Source organism: Nuphar pumila, chromosome 12, assembly GCF_984573655.1.
Source record: "Nuphar pumila chromosome 12, dmNupPumi1.hap1.1, whole genome shotgun sequence".
Taxonomy (NCBI): Eukaryota; Viridiplantae; Streptophyta; class Magnoliopsida; order Nymphaeales; family Nymphaeaceae; genus Nuphar; species Nuphar pumila.
This window is the reverse complement of record NC_143260.1, coordinates 89,807,435-89,830,376: the sequence shown is the minus strand read 5'-3', so window position 1 is coordinate 89,830,376 and position 22,942 is coordinate 89,807,435. Positions and strand designations below refer to the sequence as shown.

Here is a 22,942-nt window from a genome sequence, read left to right as displayed (position 1 = left end):
TAATTGTTTCATGATTGACCTATAAGTTAACTTCTAAAATTATATATGTTTTCTTGCTAAATTAATGATTTTTGCTTAAAAGCTCTTGACTCTCATATGAAGCCTAATTTGTTTCGAGGTCCTCTCTTGTTTATAGTTTTTAGTACATTTTTTTGTGAAAAATTGATATAATTCTTGTATGAGAATTTCTCGTATCTAAATCTTTGTTGTTCACTTTTTTATGAATCCTAAGTAGTTCTTGTTAATAATAACTATTTGTGAGAACTCCTAAAGGTCTTTCAATGTTTTTGGTTTATTTAAAGAATTTTGATTTTTTTTTGTGTTAAATATGTTGTATAAATCATTGTGTTCATTAACAAAGATCTTTTAAAAGAACTTCCCATACTATATAGAATCTTAATATGTATAGTGTGTCTATTGCATCTTTTGGTATAAAAGATTTCATTAATTTTGATTTTCTTCTAATGATGCAACTTTGTAAACTTGTTTGTTTGTATTTTTCACATAAGGTTTCAAAACCTCTTGATTGTATATCTTCTTTTAAAAGGATGCCTACGTTGGCCGTAATATGGTCTTCTTTGTCTTAAATTGCATTTGTTAAGCATATAATTGCATAATTAAGGCTTGAGGGTCTCAAGCATTCCTTATTTTCTTTGAAATACATGCCTTAGTGTATGTTTGCTATTTTTACGCCTTTGTGCGCATTTGTTCAAGTGTTGTGTGAGTGCTTTCGCGCACATCTTTTGTAAAGCTTTTGTGCTTGTATGTGTATTGTCTCTTCGTAGACATTTTTACATTGTGAAGCTTTTGTGCACATTTCTTTTTGTGAAAGTGTAATGGACTTGGATATTGACTCTTTTGTTTAATCATTTTAAGACATTGTAAGTGCTTATACCACTTTGTATGTTTCTGTTAAAACATATGTAATAATACCATAATACCCGATAGGGGTATTATGGTCATTTCACAAAGTACCCCATAGGGGTACTTATTTTGTTTCTCGTATTTCACTATTTTTTATTTTTCTTTTTAATTTTATTTTTGTATTTTTTGGATACCGAAAAGGGGCCCCACAATGGAGTCGTTGGGGCCCCCAACGGTCACATATGTGACCGTTGGGGGCTCCCAACGACTCTATTGGGAGCCCCTTTGGTCTCCTCTTCTTATAAATAGGGGGAACCCCCCATGTATGTTGTATTGCTCTTGAGAGCTCCTCTTCAATAATAGTGATATTATTTTTCATGTGTGTGGCCTTTTTGTAAGGCCCTTTGTATATCCCTTAGTGGATTTTCTCTCTTGTGCTTGTTGCACTTGTCCGTGTGGGACATAGTGAATGCTTTAGCATTCTTGGTTACTTCCGCTTATTTCATTACATGGTATCAGGGCCATAAGATCTTCTAAAGGTAAAATCTTGTCTCTCTCTACTTCCTTTCTTTCTCACATCTTCCTTGTGTAGCAATGGAAGTCAAGATCGATCTATCATTCAAACTCAATGGAAAAAATTACATGATGTGGGCATCCGCAATGGAGAATAATCTCAAAGGCAAGAAGCTTTGGGGTTATGTAATGGGAACCGTTCCGGAACCCCAACTTAAGCTCACAAAGATGGAAGGAGATCAAGAGAAAGCACTTGAAGGCGATGCTCGTCTCAAGGCCATTGAAGATTATAATCATCAAATGGAAGATTGGGAGAGCAACCATGCAAAAATCCTAGCATGGTTTATGAATAATGTCGAACTTAAGGTATGTGCAAATATTGCAAAATTCCGCCGGGCAAATGAAGCTTGGTTTTTTATGAAGGGTATGTTTACCCAAAAGGATCTTGCAAGAGCTTATTTCTTGCAAGAAAAAGTAAGAACCACAAAACAAGGAGACATGAGCATACAAGATTACTATAGTGCTCTAAATCCTTTGTGGGATGAATTGGCTCTTTTAGAGCCTAAATGGGTATCTATGGAGGATGTGGTTCTAAGACAAAAACAAATGGAACAAGATAGATTGTTTCAATTTTTATTTGGGCTTCGTCCCGAATTTGAACAAGTGAGATCCTCACTTCTCCATAGATCCACGTTTCCTCCCTTAGAAGAAGCTATTGCCGAGATTACTCAAGAAGAGACTAGGCATAGCATGGGTAAAAGCATAGAGGAAGTTCTTGTCGTATCTAAACCCGGCAATCATGTTAAAACATACAAACCACCTCATTTTGGTAAGCAAGGGAGTGGTGGAAGAAAAATGATTATATGTCACCATTGTTATGAGCCGGGACATATTAAACCCGTTTGCCCAAAGCTAAATGGAGCATTCAAGCCAAAGGTGGCTTCCGTTGAAGAATCCACCACCAAAGAAGATGACGGCAAGAACGGGGATCTCAAAGATACTCTTGGACAAATCTCCTTGGCTCTTCAACAAATTTTAAAGGTCACTTCTTCCACCTCCGGTGCCGCCATTGCCTCATCATCACCTCCCGGTACGTACTCTTGGATTTTAGATTCCGGAGCTTCTTTTCACATGACCCCTCATGAAAATGCATTAACCAATGTGCACACCAATTCAAAAATGTCTTGTGTCTCTACGGCCGATGGAACTTTTCTCAAAATAAATGGTGTTGTATCTCTTGATTCTAAAAATGTTCAAAATTTCCTTGTTCCAAAAGTTAGAATAGTTCCAAAATTAAATCTTAACCTCTTTTCCGTTTCTCAAATAGCCGACCATGGATGTAAAATATCTTTCTCATCCCAAGGGTGCTTTGTGCAGGATCTCCGGTCCGGGAAGCGGATTGGGCAAGGCCATAGGAAGGGCGACCTTTATTTTATGGATAATTTAATACTTCCAAATACCTCATTTTGTACTTATGTCCAAGACAAAAATATTGAAACTTGGCATAAAAGGCTTGGACATCCAAGTTACTCTAAAATGTATCTTTTTCCTTTTGGACACAAGTTTTGTAAAGAAAAAGATATCAATTGCAAAGATTGCATTTTTGGCAAAATGAAGTCTACTCCTTTTCCTATTAGATCCTTTGTGACAACAAGACCTTTTGAATTGGTGCATTCCGATGTTTGGGGGCCATCTCCGGTTCTATCTAAAGGTGGTTATTCATATTATGTTACTTTTATTGATGATTATACTAGATATGTATGAATTTATTTTCTTAACTTTAAATCGGAAGTTTTTAACTTCTTTAAAGAATTCCATGCAAAAATTCAAAATCAATTTCAAAGTCAAATATCCATTCTTAGATCCGATTCGGGTGGAGAGTACTTATCAAATGATTTTCAAGCATATCTAAAACAACATGGCATTTGTCATCAAAAATCTTGCCCAAGAACTCCTCAACAAAACGGTCTAGCGGAAAGAAAACATAGACATATTTTGGAAACCACTAGATCCTTACTCATTTCTAAAAATATTCCTAAAAATTTTTGGGCCGAAGCCGTGTTAACCTCCACCTACTTAATCAATAGGATGCCATCTTCAAAATTGAATAATATCTCTCCTTATGAAAAACTTTTTAATATGACACCCGACTACAATCGTCTTCGGATTTTTGGGTGTAAATGCTTTGTTCTTTTACATAAAAGAGATAAATTGTCACCTAAAGCAATAGAATGTGTATTTTTAGGATATGGTGAAAATCAAAAAGGCTACAGATGCTTTGATCATAAAAACAATAAGTTATTTGTCTCCAAAGATGTAACCTTTTTAGAAGATGAAAATGGATTTGACATATTGGAAAAATCAAATGAAATTGATTATATGTTTATCAATGATCTTTTAGAAGATTCAAATGATGACTCTTTGAGTCATCCGGAAATTTTAGAAAATACTCATGATTCTCATGATGATGATGTATCACCAACTAATGGTGACAATCTCCAAGTATACACTCGGCGTGAGGAAGCCCAACCTATTAGTGCTTTAGAAAAATTCTTGCGGCTTAATGAACCCCTAGAAGAAACCTCCCTTAGGCGTTCTTCTAGAGAATCAATTCCACCTAATAGGTTTGTCTCATATGAAACTCTTTCACCTAAATATAGAGCTTGTCTAATAGCCTTGCATTCTTACTATGAACCCTCCCATTATAATCAAGCAAAAAGTATACCTCATTGGGTTGAAGCAATGAAAGTTGAACTAGATGCTTTAAATAAAGCTAAAACTTGGGAAATAGTTCACCTTCCTCCAAATAAGAAAGCTATAGGATGTCGATGGGTCTACAAAGTCAAAACAAAAAGTGATGGTTCCCTAGAGCGCTATAAAGCTAGATTAGTTGCTAAGGGATACTCACAAGAATATGGCATCGATTATGAGGAGACTTTTGCTCCCGTGGCTCGCATGACAAGCGTTAGAACTTTAATTGCGGTAGCATCATCTAAGAAATGGCCTATATTCCAATTAGATGTTAAAAATGCCTTTCTTAATGGTCAGTTGAATGAAGAAGTATATATGGACCCTCCGCCGGGAATCAGTGTTAATCAAGGTCAAACCCTTCGGTTATTAAAAGCCTTATATGGTCTTAAACAAGCCCCTAAGGCTTGGTATGATAGATTTAGTGCTATCATGTTACAATTGGGATTTCGCTCATGTTATACTGACACTGCTCTTTTTGTTAAAAATGCAGGTAATAGTATCATCATCCTTCTGCTTTATGTTGATGATATGATCATCACTGGCAATGATGAAAGCGGTATTCTTAAAGTTAAAAATATGTTAAAACATAATTTTGATATGTCTGATCTGGGTTTTCTCAGGTACTTTCTTGGTATAGAAGTTGCATACTCTCCTCGAGGGTATATACTGTCACAGATGAAGCTTGCTGCCGACCTATGTTCCAAATCTGGGATTTCAGATGATAAAAAGGTGGAGACTCCCGAGGTTATCAATGCTAAACTACGACTGGAGGATGGAGTTATGCTGGACGATCCTACGCCCTACAGGCAACTCATAGGCTCCCTCACCTATCTGACTATCACCAGGCCCGATATTGCTCATGCTGTGCACTCTGCAAGCCAATTTCAGCATGCTTCCACATCTGTGCATATGAGTGCTGTGCTACGGATCATTCGATATATTAAAAATACTTTGACTAAAGGGCTATTCCTATCCTCAATCTCTTCCTTAGATTTACTAGCTTATACTGATGCTGACTGGGGAGGAAACCCAAATGATCGAATCTCAACTACTGGCTTTTGTGTGTTCTTAGGAGATTCGCTAATTGCTTGGAGGTGCAAGAAACAACAGAAAGTCTCATTGTCTTCTACTGAAGCAGAATACAGGGCTATGGCAACCACTACAATGGAGCTGGTGTGGCTTCGAAGTCTTCTTCAAGATATGGGAGTCGAAATTACCGGGGCTTCGAAGCTTTGTTGCGACAACAAAAGTGCTATCTACATTGCCAGCAACCACACTTTCCATGAGAGGACGAAACATATTGAAATGGACTGTCATTATGTACGTGATGAATATCTTCGTGGGACAGTAACACTGCCATATGTCACTTCAGAATATCAACTTGCCGATTTCTTCACCAAAGCCCTGCCTGCTCCTCGCTTCTTGTTCCTCCTTGGCAAACTTTCGGTCATTCCCCCGTAAAGTTTGAGGGGGGGTGTTAAAACATATGTAATAATACCATAATACCCGATAGGGGTATTATGGTCATTTCACAAAGTACCCCATAGGGGTACTTATTTTGTTTCTCGTATTTCACTATTTTTTATTTTTCTTTTTAATTTTATTTTTGTATTTTTTGGATACCGAAAAGGGGCCCCACAATGGAGTCGTTGGGGCCCCCAACGGTCACATATGTGACCGTTGGGGGCTCCCAACGACTCTATTGGGAGCCCCTTTGGTCTCCTCTTCTTATAAATAGGGGGAACCCCCCATGTATGTTGTATTGCTCTTGAGAGCTCCTCTTCAATAATAGTGATATTATTTTTCATGTGTGTAGCCTTTTTGTAAGGCCCTTTGTATATCCCTTAGTGGATTTTCTCTCTTGTGCTTGTTGCACTTGTCCGTGTGGGACATAGTGAATGCTTTAGCATTCTTGGTTACTTCCGCTTATTTCATTACAGTTTCCGCATATCTCATCACAATCAAAGAATATTAAAACTTGTTGTATGATATTTAATCCCAATTTTATAAATTTTCAAGTACTTTTAAATATTCTTTCTTTGGGTATTGTGTTAAAACTCTCTTTGTGAACCGTTATGGTTCTTGTGATTTCTTTGTTAAAAGCTTGGTTTTCTTCTCTTGATTATCCCAAGATGATTTCTTTTTATGTCATTGTGTTTTGAAAGAGTATTTTTGCCTTTTATGACCCTTATTTTGTCCATCACAAGTTGTTATATGATGCATCAATCCTTTTTGGCCTTGTTATTGATATATTAGAGATGTTTGTCGAGGTGAGTTATGGGCACCTCGTGTTATGTCATTTTAGATTGTCAACTTGTAGTTTGACTCTAAAATGACTTGTTTTGAGATCTCTAATTATGAGTGTGTCACTCATTTTTTTTTGGCTGTTGATTTTATGAATGCTTTTAATTATGTATACTTGTGATGGATGTCTAAAGTTTGAAACCTTAGTGTTTCAAGTTATATTGAGAAATTGATGTTCTTTAATTGTATTTCCATTACAAGCTTTATTGCCTCAAGTGTCTTCTCCTTTTATGCCTCTTATCTAAGTGTCATCATATGTAGACAAAACATATTGTTCACACCTTTGTGTGTGTTGGTAGCCCTTTGTTGGCTTTGTTCTCTTGGTCTAGTAGCTGAACACACTTGTCTTGAGTGTCATTATATGTTGACAAGGCACGGTGATTCACACCATTGTGTGTGATTTTTAGTCCATGTTGGCATTTGTGTCCTTGTTCTAGTCGCTGAGATGTATACCCATGGTTGACTTCTTTCACTCAATTCAAGTGTCATTTTATGTAGACAAGAGATGTATTGTCATACATTCGTGTGTGTCTTTGGCTTTTAGTGACATTATGTTTATGTTCTTGTTCTAGTAGCGTATACACTTGATTTGTGGGTTTTTTTGAGGTCTAATAAGGTGATTGCTTGTAATGGATAAACTATTGTTGAGATTTACAATGAAATTTGAAATTTGGTATTAATATGAGATTTTCTAACTCATGTTCACTTTATAGCACAATTGCTATGTGCACATATTGTTTAAATCAGGGTTACCGGAAGCGCCTAACTAAAAGGGGAAGCGCGCTTCCCCGAAGCGCCCCCTTTTTTGGGAAGCACGCTTCCCTTTAATGGGGGACGCGTTTCCCTTTAATGGGGGACGCACTTCCCTTTAATGGGAAGCACGCTTCCCATCACGCTTTCCCCTCGCTTCCCCCACGCTTCCCCTGTTTTTTTCAATTTTTTTGTATTTTTTATTTTTTATTTTTATTTTTTTCGCTTCCCCCTCGCTTCCGAGACGCTTCCTAGGTCGCTTCCGAGACGCTTCCTAGGTCGCTTCCGAGACACTTCCCGAATCAGTCCTAAGTGGTCCCACGCTTCCCCGCTTCCTAAAATTTTGAAAGTGCCTCGCTTCCTGCTCCCGCTTCCCGTATCGCTTCCCGCTCCCGCTTCCTCAACTGACAACCATGGTTTAAATCAAATAATATATTTTGATAGTTTTGTCTCATAAATGGACTTAAAACTTTTTAAACTCTTGTGTTTTATACACTCTTTTATCTTATGCTCTTGAGCATTTCCTTTGTGAAATCGCCTTCAAGAGGATTGGTCAAATCAATAAACACTTGTTTTCTTATCTTGTAAGCTCAAGTAATATTACTTGATTAAAGTATGATTGAAGCATGTTCATTAATGACTCTTTTAAGTGTTGGTTCAATATGCATATGCTCATAATGGCTTTTTAAGCTCTCACTTGATTAAGATTCATATATTTTCTTATGAGTTGGCTCTTTGAAGGCTCTTTATGTTGTCACTTCATGAACTATCTCAATGTTCCTCATTGTGGTTTTTTGTTTGTTCATTATTGAATCATGTGAATGCATTAAGCATTCTTATTATACATTTTCGCATACACTTTAAAATTTTCTCATTATTTTTTAAGTATATGATTTTGAAAGATGGTCTTCTAAAATCATTTTGCATGCATAAGTAATTATCTTGTCCTGACGAATCCTGTGCTTTAAATAAAATAATTATGCTTTTATATCTTTTTGCACCATTGTTTCTTGGATGAATCATCTGATATGATTTTGATTGATTCATCTTGTTTGGAATATTCCACTTGATTAAAGTGCAAAGATATCTTTTACTTGGACCTGTTCTTGGTTTGTTCCACATGATCTTGAAGATGAGATAGAAAGGAGTACCTTGGATAGATCATGGAAGGTGCTCACCAATAAAGACTTTTGAAGGAAGACATTTGCTATTTTCATGACATCCTTACTGAAGACTCTTGAAGCCTTGAGATTCTTCCTCTTGTATTCTTCAATCTTTTCGTTCCCCACACAAAGTTTGAGGGGGGGGGAGGGTGTTAAAATATATTTCTTAATTAGTGTAATCATATATATTATATATATATATATAAAGGTTGATACGTATACATATATGGTATATATGTATATGTATCTACCTAATTATATATATAAAATATGTATTTCTCTATTATTAGCCGTAGGGGTAGTTTAGTCATTTCATGTATTTTTATTGTAATTTATTTTTTTATTTTTATTTTCTTCTTTTTGTGGTTTGCGCCACCTAGGGAGGCTCCCCAAAAGAGTCGTTGGGGAGCCCCCAACGGTCACTTGTGACCGTTGGGGGCTCCCAACGACTCCTTTGGGAGCCCCCTATGTGGCTCCTCTAAAGGGTTATAAATAAGGGTCTTCCCCTTGTATTTCATTTATTCTTGAGGGAGCTTTAGCTCCATTGTAAAAGGGGTTTTACCCTATTTTTCATAATAAAGAGATATTCTTTTAGCCTTTTGGCTTAACCCCTTTATGGGTTTAGCACTTTATGTGCTTTTGGTTGCCCCTTAGTGGGTTTGTGTATTTGCACCTTTAGTGTGCATTTATGGGTTCATTATCGAACCCTTTGTTTTCTAACAGTTTGGTCTGATGGTAGTGGTGGTCTATGTCCCAATTGTTGCGTTTGTAAGAGTCTTGCTGCCTTTTGTTTCTTGTAATAATAGAGCTTCAAAGCCTTTTGAACTTATTCATTTCGATGTTTAGAGGCCGGCCCTTATTGAGTCTATGTCTGGTAGCAAGTATTATGTTATATTTTTTGATGACTTCACTGGCTATTCTTGGATTTATTTCATGAAAAACAAATCTGAAGTGTTCTCTTTGTTTCGTAGATTTCATACATACGTCAAAATTCAGTTTTCGGTTCAAATCCTTATGTGATGGTGGTGGTGAATATATGTCAAAAGAATTTACTGAATTTCTTCAAGAAAATGGGATCAATCATAGGATTTCTTGCCCACAAACGTCTCAACTAAATGGTCTAGCTGAAAGGAAGTATAGATACATTGTTGAGAATTCTTTGTCTATGAGGCATGCTATTGATGTTTTTTTGAGTTTATGGATGGAAGCTTTCCACACAGCTGTTTTAACCATAAACAATCTGCTCATGAGAATTCTTAATTGTAAATCACCATATTTTTTTTTGTATGGGAAATAATGTCATGTAAGACTAAGTGGTATAAGATTTCCAAAGTACTTCAATATTTTGTCTGAGATCCTGGAATATCTGTATCTGATACAATTCATCTTTATCTGACACATGAAAACTTTTCATGCAAACTCATCTCCCTCTTGTTTCAACTGCAAATTTTGTGCTCACATGAATGACATTATTTCCCTGCTTTCCTGCTTCCTGTTAATTAAATATCAGCATGTCTGATTATCATACCATGTTTTTTACCATTGGTTTGTTTCCTTGTACCTATTCTGATTTGTTGTTATCCTTGTTAATGCTGCAGCATGCTCTAGACATCGTTTACATAGCGGTTGCAGTTTTTGCTGCTGGATGGATAGGTGCGTTTGGAATAGATTTTGTTTTGTTTTTTGTTATTGGCACATGATTATTTCTAACCTTTTCATTATTTTGAAAGTACTTGTTTTATCTTGTAACAGAGGTCTCTTGCTGGATTCTTACTGGGGAGAGGCAAACTGCTGTCATCAGGTCAAAGTATGTCCAAGTGTTACTGAACCAGGACATGAGTTTTTTCGACACATATGGGAACAATGGTGACATTGTGAGTCAAGTGTTGAGTGACGTGTTACTTATCCAGTCAGCTCTCAGTGAAAAAGTATGTTCCATGTCTTTGTGCTTGTTTTGCAAATGATTAAATTATGTATAGATTTATTGTTTTTCAACTTGGACTCATTCATGCCTCATCTCTGTGAGTATTTCTCAGAAATGGCCTTTTTGTTACAGGTGGGAAATTATATTCATAATATGGCAACCTTTATTGGTGGTCTTGTGATTGGGTTGGTTAACAGCTGGCAAATTGCACTTCTCACTCTAGGAACTGGCCCCTTTATTGTTGCTGCAGGAGGAATATCAAATATATTTCTGCACAGGCTTGCTGAAAATATTCAAGATGCATATGCTGAAGCTGCTAGTATTGCTGATCAGGTTACCCAATGTCCTTGATTTTGATATCTATTGTCATTTTGCAACTCTTGCAATGTTACATAAGCCTGATTGTTCTTCTTGTGGCATGTGCTAGCTGGCTCCTGGTTAATACTGTTTGGATGATCAAGATAAATCTTAAATAGGAGTTTGCAAAAAATATATACCTGATTACTGTTGGATATTTCAGCTGTTGTTCGTCATGTGCTTGTGTTATTTTGTGTACGCATGCATGCATCATACTTGTCCTGGGACTTGTTTTCTTGGTGACACACCCAAAAAGTTTTGCCTTGATTATTATGGTAATACCACCTAAGTCCTGGTTAAAAGGGTAGTTAATCCTAGCATTATGACAGGGTTATGAACGAAGGCACATTTCAAAATTATTCAAACATGCTTTCATTCTAACTTTCTGAAAAAATGCAGGCCGTATTAATGATGTTGGTTTTTGGAAACATTGGAAACAACATTTTCCATGGAATGGAATATGCTGAAGTGATGGCCGTTCTAGGATTTCATGCTTTTTGTATTCAACTGCTGCTCATTTATCTCATTGATTATTCCATTCTGAGGATCAATGTCACAAATGCCTTGGGAATTTCTCTGCAAGAAATATCTTGGAATAGTGTGGAAATTCTTGTTTTTATTGGAGAAAAATCTTGGTAAATAAAAAGAAAATAAATTTATAGATAAGCTTGTAAAAAAATGTAGGTTTGGTAGAAGTATTAGCTACTCAGAAGTGTAAAATAGTAGTATTAGCTACTCAGAAGTGTAAAATAGTAGTCTCAAATCTGAGTAAGGAATGGGGACCCCTCCCATCCCTACATAAGAGGCTTCCTCACTCCATGCGTTTTCATGTCTGCTAGTGTGCACATGATACTTCATGCAAGCACTACCTTGTTAAGTATTATTTTGATGTTTATGGTAGTTTGAATCGAAGGTTTTAAAACAAGCTAAAATAACAAGAAGTATTCTTAAAAAAACTATTATCTTATTTTATAATGATGATTTTAACATAAATTATAAAGATTGTGATCAAGTAGTTTTGCGATATTGGGATCTTTACATTTTGTGAGTACATTTGTGATAATATTACGATGATTTAAAAAACTCAGCTATATCAGTGACTGTGCTGAGGATTGGTTTTGAATGACAGCATTATTAGGATTGGTCAGTGTTAAGCTTTGTTATAGATAACAATATATATGATGCTTTAGTTAATGAAGGCTATGAGTTCCTTGTTACTCCTATAGTTATGTGCCATAAGGCTTTATGAAGCTGACTTGGAGGTGGCAATGTATGCAGGCCGTTGCTTATATAAGGACCTTATATGTATTCACAAACGAGACATTAGCAAAGTATTCTTATGCAACTTCACTTCAAGCTACACTCAGATATGGAATACTGATCAGTCTTGTCCAAGGCATTGGACTTGGTTTTACTTACGGCCTTGCCATATGCTCATGTGCATTACAACTTTGGGTTGGGCGGTATCTGGTTTCACATAACAAAGCTAATGGAGGTGAAATAATCACTGCCCTTTTTGCTGTAATCCTGAGTGGCCTGTAAGCATAATCCTCCCTGTAATTACCTGATTGATAAGATTCCTTTTTTAAAGTTGTATATTATGTATTTTCTATATGTTCATTTATTTTCTTGATTGTTATTTCATAGTGGACTAAATCAAGCAGCCACAAACTTCTACTCCTTCGAGCAGGGGAGAATTGCTGCATATAGACTTTATGAGATGATAAGCCGTTCAACCTCCAGTGTACATCATCAGGATGGAAATACTTTAGTCTCAGTACAGGGGAACATTGAGTTCCGCAATGTGTATTTTAGCTACCTCTCTCATCCAGAGATCCCCATCTTAAGTGGATTTTATTTAACTGTTCCTGCAAAGAAAACAGTGGCACTTGTTGGCAGAAACGGCTCAGGAAAGAGCAGTATAATACCCCTCATGGAGCGTTTCTATGACCCTACTTTAGGTACCACTAATTAAATTTACACTACCTTGTCCCCCTCATATGCATTATGTGTAAAGGTTATGATGTCTACTTGCAAAATCTTTAATAGTTCAGGTTTTATTTTTGGTTTAGGAGAAGTTCTTTTGGATGGGGAGAATATCAAAAGCCTCAAATTAGAGTGGTTGAGGAGTCAGATAGGGCTGGTTACCCAAGAACCTGCCCTTTTGAGTTTGAGCGTTAAGGACAATATTGCTTATGGAAGGTCAGATGTTACCATTGATCAGATAGAAGAGGCAGCAAAGATAGCACATGCACATACTTTTATCAGCTCACTTTCCAAAGGATATGATACTCAAGTAAGCCGATCAAAATCAATTATTCATTGATTTATGTTATGACATTTGCAAATATGTTAATAACTTTTTACCTCAGGTGGGTAGGGCTGGGTTGGTTTTGACCGAGGAACAGAAGATAAAGCTCTCTGTTGCTAGGGCAGTTCTTTCAAACCCATGCATTCTGCTACTAGATGAAGTTACTGGAGGTCTTGATTTTGAGGCAGAAAGGGCAGTTCAAGAAGCTCTGGATATCCTCATGTTGGGCCGGTCAACCATCATCATAGCCCGACGGCTTAGTCTTATAAGAAACGCTGATTATATTGCTGTAATGGAAGAGGGACAACTTGTTGAAATGGGTACACATGATGAATTACTGGCTGCAGATGGCTTATATGCAGAGCTTCTGAAATGTGAAGAAGCAACAAAACTTCCAAAGAGGTGAGTTGCAAGTTAGTATTATATTTTTTGCAGTGCTATGTGATTTTTATTTTTTTTATATTAATTATACACATGCTTCTGCTTTCTTCTTCATGCTCATTCTGTTTATGGTGTCCTAGAATGATAGATGTCTGAACAGAAGAAACTTCATGTGTTTTTACTTGGTAGCTAGTGGTAAATACATGGAAATAGGATCATTAATGATGATAGTATTAGGATCAAGCTATAATTTCAATAATCCTGTAGGTTCTTGCATTTGCTGCAAATGATTAAGTGGTTGATGTTGGTATGAGATAATAAAAGCGTTGATCCTGATAATTTTCTCAAGCAAGTAGCTTTTATAATCTGGCTAGTGCTGATTCTGCTTGTATTTTGGCTCTGGCACTTTTTCCAAATTAGTATATGGATGATTTTGACATCAATCAGTGATTGCTTTCTAAGATTCTTTTTATTCTATGTATTATATAAAACGTTTTGCTGGTGGAGAAAATTGAGTCTTTACATCCAGAAACTTAGCATCTGGATCAGCTTTTTTCGTATCATTATTTCTATCTGTAAATCTGGGTGCTCGTTAGAGTAAAATTGCACAGTGTTGACTTTGTCTAAATCATTGGCATAAGTTTTATCTTGACATTTTTCTTCTGTGGCAGAATTCCGATAAGGACATACAAGGAGTCTGCTTCTTTCCAAAGAGAAAAGGACTCTTCAGCAAGTCACAGTTTCCCAGAGCCTTCCTCTCCTAGGATGATGAGGTCAATTTCTCTTCAAAGGACACACAGTGTCCATGGTTCACGCCAAATTGAATCTAGCTATAACTCACAGGAATCACAGAAGGCACATAGTCCACCATCTGAAAAAATGCGTGAAAATGAGGTGCCTTCAAATGTGCCAGAAAAAGTACCTACAGTGAAAAGACAGGATAGCTTTGAGATGTTATTGCCTGACTTACCAAAAATTGATGTGCATCCAGCTCAGCAGCAAACTTCAACTAATTCTGACCCAGAATCACCCATTTCACCACTTTTAACATCAGATCCTAAAAATGAGCGGTCACATTCAAAGACCTTTAGCCATCCTCTTTGTCAGTTTGATGATTTCCCAATGAAAGAGAGGGGCATCGGAGATTCTCAGCATCAGAAACCACCTTCTTTCTGGAGACTAGCAGAGCTCAGTTCTGCAGAATGGCTTTATGCTCTTCTTGGAAGCATTGGAGCTGCTATATTTGGCTCGTTCAATCCACTTTTGGCGTATATTGTGGCACAGATAGTGTCATCTTATTACAGAGCATCTGATCATCATTTGCGGCTTGAAGTGAACAAGTGGTGCTTAATCATAGCATGTATGGGTGTTGTGACTGTGGTTGCAAATTTTTTGCAGCACTTCTACTTTGGAATAATGGGAGAGAAAATGACGGAACGAGTTAGGAGAATGATGTTTTCAGGTATATCAAAAGAAACATAATATCAAAAGAAACATAATCTTCATTTGTTATTAACTTTTCTTGGAACCATTTGGTGTTACATGATGGAGATGGACTATTTTTGAATGGTTGAAGATCACATATTTTGATTCATCTGACTTGGTTATTTCAGCTATGTTGCAGAATGAGGTTGGTTGGTTTGACGAAGAGGAGAATAGTTCAGACACCTTGTCCATGCGCTTGGCAAATGATGCTACCTTTGTTCGTGCAGCCTTCAGCAATCGTCTTTCTATATTTATCCAGGATACTTCAGCTGTTATTGTTGCGCTTCTCATTGGGATGCTGCTAGAGTGGCGAGTGGCACTTATGGCACTTGGCACTTTACCAGTGCTTACTATTTCTGCTATTGCACAGGTTAGTAAATGATTTTTACATGCAAATTCTATATTCTTTTTAATAAACTACATTGTTTTGCTTCCGTTCTGTCAATACAAAGTTTAAAACATGACGTGTTTCTTTGACCATTTGGTCTGCATTATATTTTCACCTGCTATTGTTGAATTCACTTAATTCTTAGAATTTCTGTTAGGCCGAAATTGTTCGGTTATTTCACTTTTAAATATGGGTTTATGTTCTTGTGTGTCCATTGAGTCAAATGGAAGCATGATCCTTGTGCTCACACTGCTGTTTGTTGACCCATCTTGTTTCATGTTATTAGTGTGGAGAATCTTTAAAAAAATGAAAGCTCTACATCTCTATTCAAAGCCTATTTGTTCAAGTTCATGATGATTATGCAGCACGTGATTGTTATTGACCTTTCAACTAAAAGTGAGTAACCATGTGACAGATCTCCAAATTTCTCTCTTATTATATATATATCTGGTGCTACTGAAGGCACAAAACTATTGAGCAGAAATCACCTTCTTTTTTTTGTAGATCAAACCTTTCGGTTTGTTTAGTAGAAAATGAGTTTTGAATCATGTGATTCTAGCGTGTAAGCAGGTCTTTTAAGGGATTCAAAAATCAATGGCCCACAATGCACTAAAATTTTGTGACTCAAAAAACCATATTTTTATATCGAAGTAACACGATCCAAGGTTTGATCCCTAGCAAGCAAACCATTCTTGATACATCCATGTAGCTAGATTGAGTCGATAAAGCTTGAATCTGTGATTTCCATCTCAATAGTTCTGTGCCTTTATATATATATACACACACACACACACCATTGTTAATGGAAACTCGATGGGGAAATCCATATCCCATGTCTACCTGTGTGAAGGTGGTTCAGACTTCAGACCTATAGGTTGTGATTGTCATGATCTGTTTAATACCTAATATGCCAAGGATCAATTTACTTACATGTTGACATGCTGATGCAGAATCTCTCCTTGTGTGTGCATGCAAGCATGCACGCATAACAAAGACAAAATTTTATTGGTCAATGCTAAAACAATTACACTTCAAGAGGGAATTGTTAATATATATATATATATATATATATACCCGATAGGGGTTTGTTTTCTTCTTTTTTCAATTTTCTGTATTTATTTTCTTTTTTCTTTTCTTCTTTTTAAGCCACTTAAGGGTCCCCACCATAGAGTCGTTGGGGGCTCCCAATGACTATTGGGAGCCCCCAAGTGGTCCCTTGAGTGTATAAATAAGGGTACTTCCCCTTGTGTTCTTTCAAGCTTTTGTGAGCTCCTATTTAATAGAAAGAGTATTTATTTTATGAGTGTAGCCTTGTTACAAGGCCTTTCGTATTATTCCTTAGTGGATTTCTTCTTTGTGCTAAGTCCATTGTTGGACATTGTGAATGCATTTGCATTCTTGATTCTTCCGAGTACTTCATTACAGGATTTTCATGCCATGTGAAGAAAAGTAATGAAAGTCCACCAGCCAAGCCGGGAAAGAACAAGCAGTAGAAAGTACCACAAAGAAAATGTACGAGGCACCCTCATTTATTTGACACTAAACAGAAAAGATCTATGTTAGACCATGTGCCTAAATCCGAATATAAACGCATGAATAACAATCTAGTGTAGCTCGTCATCCTTATATTCCTAGAGCTTCTCTGGCAAATTGTACTGTCTTGATCCATCAATTACGAAAGCAATTGGCCTTTCAGGCTGAGTGAGTTTAAGTAAATCCTAAAAGTGCACTGCTATATGGAGTTACTGGACTTCAATCTACCAAGAAGGGCATCTACTAGGATAAATCCATGCCCGTACTCATATTTGCACCGTTTCAAGTTGTGTACTGTAGGAGGCTAGCCCAGCAAAATCTCTTGCCTTAGAATGAGGGCCTCTGTCCCATATTTGCCCATTTAGGAAATGGACAAAGCCCATACTGGAGTGGCTAAATTGCAAAATTTCACAGGGAGGCACAAATTGTTGAATTCCATCTTATATGCTTATCGAGATCATCCAGAGAAGGTTTGAGAGGTGAGAGGTGCTGAACTAGACATGAGCTCGCATCATTCCTAGTGATGTAAAATTATTTTCTAAAATGTGTCCTCACATTCACAATAAAAAATTATCAGAGACTGCTCTTCTTTTCATCTTTTTTGAATGGTCAGAAAGAAGCAACAGTAAAAAAAATGAATAAGAAATTACTCTAAGTCCCAGAAGATGGGAGGAAACTAGGGAAATGAAATAAAATGAAGAGGTTTAAAAGAGGGAGGATGCTGGGAGAATCTAGTTCCATGCTAAGATGATCTGACAGCCCAATTAGGAGTAGAGGAACAACTGATGTCAGACAACTAAAATGAGAACACAAAAAAAAATTCAGAATTTCAGCATCTCACTTACCATTGGATGTTGAAAAGCATAGTATATACAGTTGAGAAAATTGTCACTTTCCTGCCATAGTCCTGAAACAATAATCCATCTTTAGTTTTCCTACCAGAGTTCAACCAGGCCATATTTCGATTTTAAAATAGGATACTACCAAGTTTGACTGTCACTGCACAACATCGACCTCAAGTTGGGAAGCAGCATTTTTTTGGATGATCTGGAAGGACTGGAACCCACCCTCACAATCGCAAGACCGGGGACAAAAGATTATATTCACCTCCTGTTCACTCTTTTAGGGAATCACACATGCACATGCACCTCCCCATCTCTCTCTTCATATATATATATATATATTCATGCATGTATATCAAATATATATTGGCTACGGTTGACATAGCATTATTTATTTATTTATTTTGGTAAATCTAACCCTACAGATGTGTTCTGCATGAGATGTTTAATGGAGATCGGCATCTGAATGACTATTCCAACGTGTAGTTTTTTCTGGCAATTAAAAAATTGACCGCTGTATTCACACCAATTCTTCTTGATTTAAAAACATATTTTTTTGTGGAAGAAGCCCTATCCAAGAGTCGATCCCTGACAAATTGACCATGTTGAACCAATGTTGCTGCACTAGGAAGCAGAAACAGGAAATGTTATGAGAAGCGGAAGCATTTTAAAATTTATAATAAACGAGAAATCAATTTCAAAGCGAAACATGAATAAAAAGTGAAGCAAAATGGGAACTGAATAGGAATCAAAACATGAAGCAAAAAAAACTAAAATAAAAAAGACTAGTCTTATATTTCATGATTTTTTAGTGTAAGAATTCAAAATCTAATAATGATTATCAATTTAGGGAAAGTAAAGTACATGGAAATTGAGTGAAAGCATGGGAGGAAGCACATGAAAAACATGAAAAGAAACGTGAGAGAAGCATATAGTAAAGCATGGACAAAGCATGTGAGAAGCATTTGAGAAGCGTGGGAGAATCTAGATGCCTATGAAGTATCGGAAGTGAGTATCGCGCTTCCAAAGCGAGTTTCTAGGAAGCATACTTTTCACTTAAGAAGCTTCTGGTAACTCTATGTTGAATACATCTAAGAGGTTGGAATAAATCGAAACAACTTGCAATATGAGATCCTAGGTCGATTGTACATGTAGTGGACAATGGCCAATATATATATATATATATATATATATATATATATATATATATATATATATATATATATATATATATATATAGAGAGAGAGAGAGAGAGAGAGAGAGAGAGAGAGAGAGAGAGAGAGAGAGAGAGAGAGAGAGATTTGCTAACCATCAGTAAACTGGGTATTTGAAAGGTTTTTTCATGTTTTCCTTAAATCTGACCATACAGATGTCTTGGACATGGTCAATTTACTAGGAAACGACACTTAAATCATGATTTTTCGATAAAAAAACATGATTTTTTAAGCCTTGAATATTTTATGAAAATCTTAGACTCAATTTTTAAATCTTACTGTACGGATGCGATCTACATGTTGGGTTTTATGAGGAGTGGCTCTTGGACCTTTCAAAGCTTGAAAATCAATGGCAAATATTCAAGCTTCCAAAACTTGTATTTTTCATTAAAAACACGACAGTCAATTCGTAACAAATAGACAACAGTCAATTCATAGCAAGTAGACCGTGCTGAACGCATCTGCAGGGTTGGATTCACGAAAAAAACATCAGAAATACCTAGCTCACACTCCGGTAAACATATTCTAGTGACTATATATATATATAATCTGTTGCATGTCCATGTTTTTGCTCTTGGTTCATGTTGTTTTGAAGTTTTTGCTACATTTGGTATGTTTTCCACATCCACAAGCACTTGAACCTCCGGTTGCACCTCATGCATTTGGAACTGCAGAAAATGTGGCTTGCTGGATTTTCCAGAGGCATTCAGGAGATGCACAGGAACGCTTCCTTGGTTCTTGAGGATGCTGTCAGAAACATTTACACTGTTGTTGCATTTTGTGCTGGCAACAAGGTAACAGAGTTGTACAGGGTCCAGCTTGGGAAAATATTTACACAGAGTTTTCTTCAAGGAATGGCAATTGGTTTCGGCTTTGGGTTTTCACAGTTCTTGCTGTTTGCCTGTAATGCACTGCTGCTATGGTATGCGGCTGTCTCCATAAAACATGGTTATGTTAGTTTGATGACAGCTCTGAAGGAATACATGGTTTTTTCTTTTGCCACGTTTGCTCTTGTTGAGCCTTTTGGTCTTGCACCTTATATTCTCAAGCGGCGTAAGTCATTGACTTCAGTGTTTGAAGTTATAGACCGTGTCCCAAAGATTGATTCAGATGATAATAGTGGCCTGAAACCGACCAACGTATATGGAAGCCTTGAGCTGAAGAATGTGGATTTTTGTTACCCAACCCGTCCAGATGTGTTGGTACTGAGCAATTTCAATCTTAAGGTAAATTGTGGACAAACTGTGGCTATAGTTGGGGTGTCAGGATCAGGAAAGAGCACCATAATATCACTTATAGAGAGATTTTATGATCCTGTCGCTGGGCAGGCTTTACTGGATGGCAGAGACCTGAAGCTGTTCAATTTGAGATGGTTGAGGAGCCATCTGGGTCTTATTCAGCAGGAGCCAGTAATATTTTCGACCACTATACGTGAGAACATCATATATGCGAAGCATAATGCAACAGATGCAGAGATGAGGGAGGCAGCACGAATAGCAAATGCCCACCACTTCATTAGCAGCTTGCCGCATGGTTATGACACCCTTGTTGGCATGAGGGGTTTGGATTTGACGCCAGGGCAGAAGCAGAGGATTGCAATTGCACGGGCAGTGCTGAAAAATGCACCCATTTTGTTATTGGATGAGGCAAGTTCTGCGATCGAATCTGAATCAAGTAGAGTGGTGCAGGAAGCTTTAGACACACTGGTCATGGGAAACAAGACAACAATACTAATTGCTCACAGGGCAGCAATGATGAGACATGTTGACAGTATTGTGGTTCTCAATGGTGGCCGGATTGTAGAGCAAGGGACACACGATTCACTGGTGGCAGTGAATGGATTGTACGTGCGGTTAATGCAACCACACTTTGGCAAAGGCCTTCATCAGCGGCGGTTAATATAAGCACTATGTCATACAGAAAGATTGGTATATGATTACCAACGGGGGGGGGGTGCTTCCTGTGGTTGGTAGGAGCTCAGTGCACGTCTCCCTGTGGTGGAACGTTGAAGGTTCAAAACCCCAGTGGTACGATTGAATAATAACTGGTGGGGTCTGCCCAAACCCAGCTTGCCTTTGAAAAAAAAAGATTGGTATCTGATTCTTCCCTTAAGCCATTGTTTGTGCTTCCAACCATCGCAGCTCAGAGCCCGTATCATGATGTCCATTAGTGGGGGAGCTAAAGATATGGGCGAAGTGACTCGATTGGTTTGTAACAATGTTGAATTGGGTTGGTTAGTAGCTGCAGTGGTTGGCTAAAAGCAGATTTTTGTAAATTATTGAGTGATGGGTTGTGAGAGATTGAAGCAGTGTGAGGGCATTCTTGGGAGATGAGCATTTCCTGTTCAAAAATGCTGTTTGCTCGTAATGTATTTGTTATAATCAATAGGAGTCGAATTCTTTATCTGAAGCCTGGTAAATTACAATTGTATTTCATCCATACCTGTTCCTTGCTTCAGTTGATGTCATGTTCTTAATTAGAGAATCACCACAATCACTAATGGATAACGGAGCTTCTATGTCCTATTATAGGGTTATTGCCAGGCCTTTTTCTAACCCTTGTATTTTCTCTGAATTTGTTTGGTTGCTTCGATGAAAGCTTCCCCATACGGTTCTTCCATCGTACATGATCTTTTGTAATTTGACATGATATTGTGGAGATTTCCGAGCCAATGAGAGAGAGAGAGAGAGAGAGAGAGAGAGAGAGAGAGAGAGAGAGAGAGAGAGAGAGAGAGAGAGAACGCTTACATTATCTCATCCAGTGAAATGATGGGAGGGCACAAGATATATATACAGCAAAATGATTAATCCAGTTATGAAAAAGATGCACGCAGGGTGGTCATCGGGCCCCACCTGGGGTTTTCCTGTTCCTCATCGTCAAAGAAAAAAAAGTTATGAAAAAGATGCAGTTACTCTAAACATTTCTGTAAAACGTGCTGCATTGCGAAAGCTACAGCTAATTATTGGGACAGCGTACCAATTCAGAAAAATATCTTAAACGAATACGGGTAATTTGACTCTATTCCTTAAAATCCTTATAATTTTTTATATTCTCTTGATATCCAAAATTGCAAATACCTGGTATCGTTGAGATCTTTTTACCCTTAACAACTGGGAATTTTGGTATTTTGCGATAAAATTGTACCGCCCATCGGCTATGTCCAACACCTACTTAAATCTAGAATCACAGGTTTGTTTTTACGTGAACACTCACGAACTCGCACAAATTTATTTGCAAAATTTTAGTAAAACTAAATTACCAAAATCACAAATATCCGACGCTTTCCTATATAATAAATTTTTTTGCATAAAAATATTTGTGAAACACCTCTCACAAATATCATATTGTTTCACATATATCCTGAAATCGCATAAATTTATGTGCAAAACTCCACTTAAAGGGAACCAACAAAATTACAAATATGCTACTTAAATATTTGCAATTTTTTTATTATATGCAAATTTTCTTAATAGTCGCAATTTTATCGAATCATATATATATATATACTTGTTTTTGTTTGAGAGTTTCTTCTTGTGGTTTGTATCTGCAAAGAACTTCTCTTTTGAACACTTGTGACGATTCTTGCATTTCAAGGAGATTGTGGTATCATCTTTGTGATCGACTTTCCTATCTACAGGTTCGAAATGTCAGTTCCATACAATATATATGTGAGTATTCTCGTGCACATTTTTGTTCATTGAATATCCACATGCGTATTTGTGTTTGATTGCTGCTATAGATATTTTTTGTATGTTTCTTTGTGTTGTCATCGACGTCTCCAACCACCCGATTTAACGTTTAGGGTTTACTATGTTTATGATTTTTTGCATAAAAATTAATATTTGTTGTTCTTGTGTTGGTGTAATGAGGCTAGGGTTCACTGTGTACAAGCATTGAAAAGGCTAACGTACACTATCGTGATTGTTATAGGTAGTCAATAATGGCATATGAAAGGACTAAAGTACACTATCGTAAATCCGATTACACTAATTGAAAATCTTTATTGTTCTCCAAAAATATTACCTTTAAAAAATTTGCAGGTTTGATGTCTTGTAAAATCGGATATGTGATAGACTTATTGAGCCTCCGATATAGTTATTCTCCAAACAATCAAGAAATGTGGATAGATGTTGAGGATGACGATGATGCAGAATCAATGTT

General features: G+C 37.0%; 1 protein-coding gene across 1 annotated transcript in view; it reads left to right on the top strand.

Annotated features, from left to right (window-relative positions):
- The window catches only part of LOC149821165 (ABC transporter B family member 20-like), a 43,168-nt gene extending 21,864 nt beyond the window's left edge, over positions 1–21,304 (top strand). The window contains exons 2-11 of the mRNA XM_089982793.1: positions 9,944–9,998; positions 10,098–10,273; positions 10,402–10,602; positions 11,905–12,164; positions 12,274–12,587; positions 12,699–12,922; positions 12,999–13,339; positions 13,990–14,780; positions 14,932–15,173; positions 19,456–21,304. Of these exons, the coding sequence (XP_089838919.1) occupies positions 9,944–9,998; positions 10,098–10,273; positions 10,402–10,602; positions 11,905–12,164; positions 12,274–12,587; positions 12,699–12,922; positions 12,999–13,339; positions 13,990–14,780; positions 14,932–15,173; positions 19,456–20,685 (3,834 nt within the window). The 3' untranslated portion in view covers positions 20,686–21,304. The remainder of the gene's footprint in view (positions 1–9,943; positions 9,999–10,097; positions 10,274–10,401; positions 10,603–11,904; positions 12,165–12,273; positions 12,588–12,698; positions 12,923–12,998; positions 13,340–13,989; positions 14,781–14,931; positions 15,174–19,455) is intronic.
- Positions 21,305–22,942: the final 1,638 nt, after the last annotated feature.